The sequence below is a fragment of the Phodopus roborovskii genome, unplaced genomic scaffold (assembly GCF_943737965.1).
Source record: "Phodopus roborovskii unplaced genomic scaffold, PHOROB, whole genome shotgun sequence".
Taxonomy (NCBI): domain Eukaryota; kingdom Metazoa; phylum Chordata; class Mammalia; order Rodentia; family Cricetidae; genus Phodopus; species Phodopus roborovskii.
Window position 1 is genome coordinate 4,713,282 of NW_026126407.1, and position 10,776 is coordinate 4,724,057.

The 10,776-nt window shown below is 46.5% G+C and overlaps 1 protein-coding gene and 1 long non-coding RNA gene across 2 annotated transcripts; one reads left to right on the top strand and one right to left on the bottom strand.

Moving 5' to 3' along the window:
- The first annotated feature begins 3,305 nt into the window (after positions 1–3,305).
- Eral1 (Era like 12S mitochondrial rRNA chaperone 1) lies at positions 3,306–9,783 on the top strand. Its single transcript, XM_051179919.1, has 10 exons — positions 3,306–3,610; positions 4,494–4,621; positions 4,997–5,074; positions 6,936–6,982; positions 7,225–7,286; positions 7,439–7,551; positions 7,633–7,884; positions 8,702–8,851; positions 8,967–9,047; positions 9,156–9,783. Exons 1-10 carry the CDS (start codon positions 3,325–3,327, stop codon positions 9,276–9,278), a joined length of 1,320 nt encoding a protein of 439 aa, XP_051035876.1. The 5' UTR covers positions 3,306–3,324; the 3' UTR covers positions 9,279–9,783.
- Positions 9,784–10,084: 301 nt separating this feature from the next.
- LOC127218871 (uncharacterized) lies at positions 10,085–10,776 on the bottom strand. Its single transcript, XR_007834244.1, has 2 exons — positions 10,737–10,776; positions 10,085–10,221 (listed from the first exon to the last, which is right to left on the bottom strand). It is a non-coding gene; the product is annotated as an uncharacterized LOC127218871 (long non-coding RNA).

Below are 10,776 nucleotides of genomic sequence, written 5' to 3' on the forward strand. Positions count from 1 at the left end.
ACTGTGTTCTTTGGCTGACTTTGCAATTTGTAATTTATCTGTTTTTGGAAGTGCAGGGACAGTCTCAGTATGTAACCCTGGCTGGCCTGGCAATTGATATGTAGTTCTGGCTGTCCTCAAACTTGCAGAAACTTTGAAGCAGAAGCTTCAGTGTCCAGCTTGCTGGCATAGCAGGAATACACCACCACACCCAACTACTTACTATCTTTTGACCTGAACTTTGTCCTTTACCCCAAAAGCAGTTGTGATTTTATTTTACCTACCTTCCATCAAAGAAGATTCATGTTTTTCTAATTGCTGGTTGTCCCCCATATTTAGTAGTATCTTGTTTTCTGGGCATCCATATGCCCAGAGAACATCCAGAATATGATGTTCCAAAAAGCATGCTTCTTCCATCAGACAAGAAAACTGGAAACTGCAAACCATCAATTAATTTGGCTTTTCTGGTTCTGTGAATCCTCTATCAGTCAGAGATTCTCTGGACATCATTCTTTTAATGGTAGCCTGGTCAGTTGGATCTCTCCACCTCCAAAATTCTAACCTGTATCATCAGTTTTTTTTTTCCCTCTACATACTGAGTCATTGCCAGGAGCAAATAAAAATATTTTGTGTGAGTGTTTGTGTGTGTGGTGCTGAAGGCTGTTCACTTTCATTAGGTAGCCCAAGATGGGTCAGAGCTCACTATGCAGCCCAGGCTGGCCTCAAAGTCATGGTGATCTTCCCATCTTCCTATCTTAGCCCCCTGAGCACACTGCACACTGAAATCACAAGTATAAGCTTTTTTTTTTTTTTTTGTAGAATCTTGCTGGGTGGTGGTGATGGTGGTGGTGGTGGTGGTGGTGGTGGTGGTGGTGGTGCATGCCTTTAATCCCAGCACTTAGGAGGCAGAGGCAAATAGATCTGAGTTTGAGGCCAGCCTAGTCTACAAAGTGAGTTCCAGGACAACAGAGCTGTTACACAGAGAAACCATGTCTTGAAAAAAGCAAACAAGGACGACAACAATATAAAGTTAGGGTTTTGGGGGCTAGAGAGATGGCTCAGAGGTTAAGAGCATTGACTACTCTTCCAGAGGTCCTAAGTTCAATTCCCAACAACCACATGATGGCTCACAAACCATCTGTAACAAGATCTGCTGCTCTCTTCTGCCCTGCAGGGATACATGCAGATAGAATACTGTATACATAATAAATAAATTTAATAAAAAATAAATAAAGTTAGGGTTTCAATTATCCCAGGCTGGCCTTGACCTTGCTTTGTAGCTGAACACCACCTTGAAATTCTGCTTCTCCTGTCTCCATTTCCTGAGTGCTGTGGTAGAGTTATATCCTAGCACACCCTGTATTGTGTGGTGCTGGAATCTAACCAAGGGTTTTGTGCTTTATAGACAAATACCCTACCAACTGAGCCACATCCCCAACCTATTGGTTTGTGGGTTTTCAGGGAGAAAGCTGTTTTCCTCTACTTTTTGCATAGTGTTCCACTCACTGTGTAGCCCAGGATTCCCTTGAACTCACAGAAATCTTTTTGTCTCAGATTCCCAAGGGCTAGAATTTTAAGTGTGAACCAAAAGTAAATAAAATAATAACTGTCAGTGGAGATGTCGAAGCTAGTGAAAACGCTGTGCAGGCTGATCTGAACTCCAACACTAAAACCTGTCTGATGTCAAGGTGAACAGAACTGGCTCCTGAAAGAAGTTGAGACAGGGTTTCTCTATAGCTTTGGAGCCTGTCCTGGAACTTGCTTCATAGACCAGGCTGGCCTCGAACTGAGATCAGTCTGCTTCTGCCTCCTGAGTGCTGGGATCAAAGGCGTGCACCACCACTGCCTGGCTCCCTGTCATTTATTTTGTTTTACTTTTGTTTTATTGATTTAGAGACATAGTCTGACTATGTAGCCCTCACTAGCCTACAACTGATATGTAGACCAAACTGACCTCCAACTCAGAGATCATCCTGCCTCTGTCTCTTAGAAAACCTGGGATTAAAGATCTAACATGCCAGATCCCCACAGCACCCCCCTTTAAAGACAAGGATCCATTCAAGGCTGGCCTTGAACATTCCGATCCTCTTGCCTCACCTCCCAAATACTGAGGTTACAGAAGTGCTCCACCACATCCAGGGACCTGCCTTGTTTTTATTATTGTCGTTCATTTTCCTCCAGAAAGACAGCCTCAGAGACTAGACAGGAGCTGGTATTTAAGGAGGTAAATACAGTCTACTGCTCAACAGGAATGCCTTCCACAGCACCACTCCTTAACAGAGGGCTAGCATACCACAAAGGTGCAGATTTCAAAAAGCAACCTGTGCTGGCTAGTTTTATGTCAACTTGACCAAAGCTGGCGTCATCTCAGAGGAGGAAAACTCAACTGAGAATTTGCCTCCAGAAGATTGGGCTGTAGGCAGGCCTGTAGAGCGTTTTGTTAGTTAGTGACTGATGTGATAGGAAACACGTTGTGAGTGGTGCCACCCCTGGGCTGGTGTTCATAATTAATATAAGAAAGCAGGCTGAGCCAGGTCATGGTAGAGCAAACCTTTAATCCCAGCACTTGGGAGGCAGAGGCAGGTAGATATCTGAGTTCAAGGCCAGCCTGGTCCACAGAAAAAGTTCCAGGACAGCCAGGGCTACACAAAGAAAACCTATTTCGAAAATGCCAAAAAAGAAAGAAAACAGGCTGAGTAAGCCATGAGGAGCAAGCCAGTAAGTAGTACTCGCCACGGCCTCTGCATCTGCTCCTGACTCCAGGTTCCTGCCCTGTTTGAGTTCCTTCCTTGGCTTCCCTCAGTGAATTGTAATTCAAGATATGTAAGCCAAATAAACACTTTTCCCCAAGCAGCTTTTGGTTATAGAGTTTCATCACAGCTACTGTAACCCTAAGACTGCCACTCCCAGCTAAAACACAGCTAAAGATGAAATAAAAAAGGATCCTGCAGAATTGAGGTTAGAAAGAACTTTAACAAAAATCTTTGCCGTGAAATACAGCCTAGGGCCCCTTCCCATGCCCAGTTTTAACTGCCTGGCTTCTCGGGGAATGTAGCCAATCAGAAGACAGAACTAAAAAAGCTCTTTTACAAATCTCTGGCAGAAGGAAAAATGATGGTATGGGATTCCAAGAAACCGTTATACTCACGCAGACAATAAATACACATTTTTGCCTTTCCTTAGTTTCTGTCACCCTCTACAAATAGTCTTGACCTACGCCACTCTGGATATACCGGTGCCTTAGTTCTGTTTGGGCGGATCTAGTTTTCTTTACTTGTTGGTCTGTGGGCCTCACCGTCCAATCGTAGCGCGCTTCTGGTCGGTACCAGAGTGCATTGCGGCAACATGGCTGCCCCCAGGCGGCACTGCGCTCGCCTAGTTCGGTCCTTGTTGGGGGCCTGGCATCTGGGCCCGCGTGCTGGGAGGGAGTGGGAGTCTCCGCCCGGCTTGCTTCTAGGTAACCAGGTGAGGTGCGTGTCCTGTGGTGGCGTGGGCGCCGCTTTCTCTGGTCCCCTCCTGGCCTCTGCCTCCAGTCGCTATGGGCAGGACTCCGCCTTGGACCGTATCCTTGGTTTCCCTCAGCCTGACAGTTTGTTGGCTCCGAGCGTCCCCGCGGTGTCGGTGCACAGAGGTAAAGGGCTCCGTTATGTTGCTTTCGGGTGTTCTGTTTGGTGACAGGTCTCCCTGTGTAGCCTAAACTGGCTTGGAACTTGGATCTTCCTGCCTGAGATTATAAGCTTTAGCCATGACCGGCCTCTGATGGTTTTAGCAGTGGAAGTCGCTTATCTTAGGTAAAATCTGTTTCTGGGGATATCATTTTAGCTTCTCTCCTTTAGTAGAAAATGAATCTGAGTCCAAACAGAGACAAGTAGTGACGGATGTTGAAGAGTTTGAGAATAAGGGTGCGCCACCACTGCCCAACTTTCTTTTGTTGTTTGGACATAGGGTTTCTCTGTGTAGCCCTGGTTGTCGTGGAACTCTCTCTACAGAGTGACCTCGAACTCACAGATGTACTTCCCAAGTGCTGGGATTAAAAGTGCGAGCCACCTCCATTGCCCAGCCATATCCTTTTTTGTAAAGTGCTGTTTCTCCATTGTAATTTAGTGAGGTTGTTTTGGTTTTTGAGACAGGGTCTAGTTTTGTAGCCCAGGCTGGCCTGGAGCTCAAAAGTAATCCACTCTTGCTTAAGCCTCCCAAGGGTTGTGATTACAAGTGTGTGTGTGTATCACAATGCCCAACCTATGTTGAACAATTATTTTACACAGTTGTCATTGTGAAAAAGAAGTTATTCATAGGTAATGTTAATATGCCCCCACATTCAATATGAGAAAACCAAGGTAGGTAGAGAGGTTAGACAACCTGAGAAATAAAGTTAAATTAAATGCCAAACTAGTCTCAAAGTTAGGAATGGATGGCTTCAGCCTGGTGTGTTAGACTGTTTGATATCCTCAGTTATCACAGCTGAGTAATAGAGTCTAGATTCCAGTATCATTGTTGTTCCCATCCTAACACAGATGAACAGAATCTGCTCTTGGTTCATACTCCTGACATGCCTGAGAATCCACGGGTCCTCCGAGTGGTCCTCCTGGGAGCCCCAAATGCAGGAAAGTCAACACTCTCTAATCAGCTGCTGGGCCGCAAAGTATGCCACTTTATCATCCCAACCCTACACCTCCCTTATTACACATTTCACTATTTTATATGTATAGGTGTTTTGCCTGCATATATGTCTGTGTACCACGTGTGTGCCTGGTGCCTACAGAGGCCAGAAAGGGATATTGAATCCTCTGAAACTGGCATCACAAACAGTTAAGAGCTACCACGTGGGTGCTGGGAATTGAACCCAGGTCCTCTGGAAGAACATCCAGTTCTGTTAACCCTGAACCATCTCTCCAGTCCCCCTACACCCCACTTTTTTTTTTTTTTTTTTTTTTTTTTTAATTCATGTCTTGCTTTGTCTGGATGGATGGCCTGGGAGGGATCTAGGATCTCAGTGGGACCTCTTTCTTCCTGGAAGGTGTTTCCTGTCTCCAAGAAGGTGCATACCACTCGATGCCAAGCTCTAGGGGTCATCACAGAGAAGGACGCCCAAGTGGTAGGTACCCACAAACAGGGTAGTGTGTAAAGCTAAGCAGTTCTCTTGCAATTGGCCTTTTTAAAAAATGACAATTCATCCAGGTGGTGGTGGCGCACGCCTTTGATCCCAACACTCTGGAGGCAGAGGCAGGTGGGTCTCTGAATTCCAATCCAGCCTGGTCTACAGAGCTAGTTCCAGGACAGGCTCTAAAGCAATACAGAGAAACCCTGTCTCAAAAACAAAAAACAAACAAAAAAAGACAATCCAGTGCTGTGGTGGTAGTGCATGTCTTTAATCCCAGCACTCCAGAAGCAGAGTAGTGTGTATCTGTTGATCAAGGTTCAAGGCCAGCGCCAGCCTGATCTACAAAGTAAGTTCCAGAAAAGCCAGGGCTACACAGAGAAACTGTTCCAAAAAACAAAAAATTACAGTAAAGCAAAGAAAAAAGAATGCATAAAGGATTTCTCCCCCCCCCCCCCCAGTTTTTTTGTTTGTATTTTGTTGTTGCTCTTGTCCTTTCCAGACAGGGTTTCTCTCTGTAACAGCCCTGGCTGGCCTTGAACTCACAGAAATCCACCTACCTCTACCTGAGTACGGGGCCTAAAGGCATGCACCACCAACACCCATAGAAATTTCCCCTTTCTTAAGGCTCTATATAGTTCTTCCCCTACCTTCCCTCTTCTGCTGTCTCTTCTGAAGTTATTTTTATGTGTGGGTACTCATGTACATGGTGCTTGTATGGAGGTCAGAGGACAACTTTTAGGAGTCACTTTTCTTTTTCCGCCCCGTGAGTCCTCGGCACCAAAATTAGGTTGTCAAGCTTGGCTATATGTGCCTTTACCCACCTAACCATCCCATTCTTTGTATTTGTGACAGTCTGATATAACCTGGGTTGGCCTTTCTATATAGCCAGAGATTACCTTGAATTTATGATCTCCCTGCCTACTCCAACTCTCAAGTGCTGGGATACAAGAGATACCACCATGACCATCACTGAATCTTCCTGTTCTTCTCTTTAGGAGACAGGGTCTCCTGAACTCAATTTGTAGGCCAATTTCCCCTTAAACTTGAAATGAACCCCTTGCCTCTGCCTCCTAAATGCTGGGATTATAGGAGTATGACACTCCACGTGACTGAACAAAGCATAATTCAACATTGAACTCTGTGGTTTTGTGTTTTTTATTTTGTGCAGTGCTGAGGATCCTACCCAGGGCCTCTTAGGTACTGCCCAAGAATTCTGCCAATGAGCCACATCTCCATGAACACTTCACCATCCACATCATTTATTGTTAGTCATCCTTTTTCTTGGGGGTCCCACGTAACAATAAGACAATGCAAAAGGGTAAAAACTCCGAAGTCAGTAACAGCTTGCCCATGAAGGAAAAGCAAGATGCTATTATCAAAGATAGCCTTTCTCTATGTGTGGTGGTGCACATCTTTAATCCCAGCACTTATGAGGCAGAGGCAGGTGGATCTCTATGAATTGAAGACTAGCCTATTCCACATAGATCAGCCAGGACTATACAGTGAGACCCTGGCAAAATAAAAATAAAAAATAAAAAGCCTCTTGTCACTCTGCAGATGCAATGTTAGATTATACTTACTTAGCTGGGCAGTGGTGGCACACACCTTTAGTCCCAGCACTTGGGAGGCAAAGGCAGGCAAATCTCAGTGAGTTTGACATCAGCCTGGTCTACAGAGTTCCAAGACAGCTAGGGCTGTTACATAGAGAAACCATCTTTGAAAATACAAACACACACACTAACGCCCTGAGCTGAGTCCTAGAACCTGGAGTGGACCTAAAGTAGGGTTGTGTGTGGCCTTTTTCCCCACTAAGCCATTAAGAAATCTTTTCCTTTTGGATTCTGCTTGATTTTAGATTCTGCTTGACACACCTGGCATCATCAGTCCTGTTAAACAGAAAAGGTATTAGCTTCGGGAACAGATGCTGGGTTGGAGAGGGTGGGGGGGTATGATAAAAAAGAGAAGGGGATATTCCTTCCTAGGAGCTGGAAGTTTTCTGGGCGTTGGTGGCGCATGCCTTTAATCCCAGCACTCGGGAGGCAGAGGCAGGCTCCAAAGCAATACAGAGAAACCCTGTTTCAAAAAAACAAACAAAGAATCTATCTAATCATTGGACTGTTCCTGACTGGTTAAGTATCCTTTAGGCACCACCTGGAGCTGTCTTTGCTGGAAGATCCCTGGAAGAGCATGGAATCTGCTGATCTTGGTTAGGTTCAAATTAAATATCTGAAACCCAATTTTCTGAGCTTTTCACTCCTGGGAGTTTGGGAAATGGGGTCTGGGAGAACCCATAACCTGGAACTTGTTATGGGTCAGGAAGAAAGTCATGGTCTTTTTTGTCTGCCCTGCGTCTTCTAGTTGTAGTTCTTGTGGATGTGTCAGACAAGTGGACCAGGAGCCAGCTAAGCCCCCAGGTGTTGAAGTGCTTGACCCACTTCTCCCAGGTCCCTAGCATCCTCGTCCTGAACAAGGTGAGTACTGCCCACCTGAGGAGTCTTCCTCCCAAGGTCCCATCTCTTTCACCATGTGCTTTGCTCATCTTCTGTGTCCAGGTAGATTGTCTCAAGCAGAAGTCAGTTCTCCTGGAGCTGACAGCCACCCTCACTGATGGTGTGGTCAATGGCAAGAAGCTCAATATCAAGCAGGCCTTGAACTCACGACGCCTTGGCACACACTGCCCTAACCCTGCAGAGAAGGACCCAGATACATACTCAGTGAAAAACCCTCAGAGAATTGGCTGGCCCAACTTCCAGGAGATCTTCATGTTATCAGCACTGAACAACAAGGATGTGAACACACTAAAGGTCAGTTAGCCTTGCTCATAGCCCATCATTTCTGCCATGTTTAGATAAGCCACACTCAGACCAGCCTGACTATAGACTAAGATCCTATCTTTTAAAAGACAAATGAAAAATCTGGCTATGGTAACTTATACTTGTAATCCCAGTACTTGGGAGGCCAACGCGGGAAGATAAGGAGTTGAAGGTCATTTTCAACTACCCAGTGAATTCAAGAAGAGCTTCTGTTACAATGAGAACCTGTCTCATAAAACCAAAACCAGCTAGCTGTGGTGACACACACCTGTTATCCCAGCACTCAGGAGGCAGAGGCAGAATGATTACTTGGTTTGAGGCTAACCTGGTATCCATTATGAGTTGTAGGTCAGCCAGGCTGCATAAGGAGAACAGAGATAAACAGGAATGTATCTCAGTGGGTAGAATGATTGCCTGATGTGTGAGAGATGCTGGATTCAATCTCTAGCAACACATAAACTAGACATGGTGGTGCACATGTCTAATTCTAGCATGTAGGAGGCAGAGACAGGAAGATTGAAAGTTCAAGTCCAGCCTGAACAAATTAGGGTATAAAAGGCCAGCTTGATCTGCATGAAACCCTGTTTTTTAAAAAAGGGCATTAGAGTCAGTGATGCTAGCTCACTTGGATAGTCCCAGGGCTTGTCAGGCTAAAGTAGGGTCAAGAGTTTAACAGCTTTTGCTACTACATAGCATTTAAGGTCAGCTTGGGGGACGCATGAGATCATGTCATAAACAAAAAGTATGCATAACATAAATATGGGAGTACTGATGGGGCTTAAGATTCCTCTTTCCTTTTTACCCACAGCAATACCTTCTGGCACAGGCCCAGCCAGGACCCTGGGAGTTCCACAGTGGAGTCCTCACTAGTCAGACACCTGAAGAGATCTGCACCAATAAAATCCGAGAAAAGCTCCTGGAGTACCTGCCTGAGGAGGTGCCCTACAATGTGCATCAGGTGTGAACAGAGTGAAAGGACCTAGGGCCTGTACCAGGCACACACCTGGCACAGTTGGGTACCACAAGATATAGAGATGAGCCTGCCTAACTAGTCATGATGTCTCCTTATACAGAAGACAGTGATGTGGGAGGAAGGACCAAGTGGGGAGCTAGTGATCCAGCAGAACCTTCTGGTGCCCAAAGAGTCTCATGTGGTAAGTGAGGGCAAGCTCAGAGAAGGGTAGCAGCAGTATTAACTAGGGGTTCTTTGCCCTGTCTGTGGCCAGGGAGCAGAACCATGTGCCACTTGTCACCACTTGCAGCGGATCCTGATTGGTCAGAAGGGCCTCTTGATCGCTCAGATTGCACAGGAAGTGGGCCGAGACCTCATGGACATCTTTCTCTGTGATGTTCGCATCCGCCTCTCTGTGAAACTTCTCAAATGACCATCCTCTGTTGCTACTGCTAGAGCATCCCTGCTCCACTGGGGCAGTGACTGACTGGGACTACCCCTGTCAAAGGGACCTGTAGGGCTGGTAAGGGCGTGGACACTGGCTGGCTGCTAGCCAGTCTGGCCTTGTTGAGTCTGCACAGTGCCTGCCCAACCATGTTTTCCACCGGAGGAAAGAAGCTGCCTTAGCTCTGTTTTCAGGTAGGGTCTCAGCTGTGGTCTTAGACTCTGTCCCTGGTGTGAGTAGGCTTACTTATCCCAAGCCTGCTAGCGTTGGACCCACTCTTGCCCAGTTCCCTTCAACCCCAAGTTCTTCACCTTGAAGTTACATAAGGACCTGTCTTTCCTTCTTTCTCCTCTCTCTCCCACCCCCTTTCTTTTGAGACAAGGTTCTCACCATACAACTCTGGCTGTTGCTATGCATACCAGGCTAGCTTTGAACTCACAGAGATCCACCTGTCTGCCATGAAAGTGATGGCATTAAAGGCGTGCACCACTACCGCCCGTCTCAACCTGTTTTTTATTTGTGTGTATTGTTTTTGAGACAGGGTTCCTCTGTCTAACCTTTAACGCCTGTCCTGGCACTCACTCTATAGACTAGGATGGCCTCAAACTCACAGAAATCCACCTGCCTTTGCCTCCCGAGTGCTGGAATTTAAAGGCGTGCACCACCACCACCAACTAGCTAAACCTGTGTTACTTAAATGAGATAGTGCCTACCACCTGTTCACCCAAGTCCTTGATCCTCCCACCCCATCCTGCCACCCAACCTTGTATGCTAATAAAATTAAATGACAAATGTTCTTATTCTTATCTTTATTTCTTTAAAACAGGGAAGAGAAAAATGCACCCATGCCCCTGCCCCATTCTCTTGTCAGCCTGGAGTCTTTTCTTCCAGGAGTCTGCTCCAGGATCATGAGCTCTTCTTGGCACAGTTTCTGGGAGCAGCAAGAGAACCGTTACCATTACTAAACTCAGTAATGGTAACGGTTTCCTCGCCATCCCCAAGTGCCACAGCAGTCAGTAGGCTTCATAGGCTGAGCAGTCAGCCCCATGGGCTCTAGCATTCTGCCCTCCCAGGCAGGGTCTAGAGCTGGGGGGGAGGGGTACCCAGACTAGTACATCATCTATACTGTAGTGTCTCATCACAAACTTACAGTATATGATGATATCCCAGCCAAGGCCCTGGATGAGAGAGCTGTGGGTATGGAGAGCCAGGGCATTGGGGCAGGGTCATTCAGGGCTGAACACACACATACCTCCTTGCTCCTCCACTCCCTCCCAGAGCAGCATCTCCTTGATTCTGTGGTTCAGGGTAACCCAGGAAGAAGCTAAGGTCTATTCAGATATCTTAGGAATGCAGAGTCACAGCCAGAAACTAACAATGAGGCAGAAGGCTCCCTCTGGGCAGACCTATAAGCGGCTGACAGCCATCCAAGGAGTACATGCTTACCTGGAGCTGGAGCTGCAGTCTGAGAAGCCTTTAGACTGGG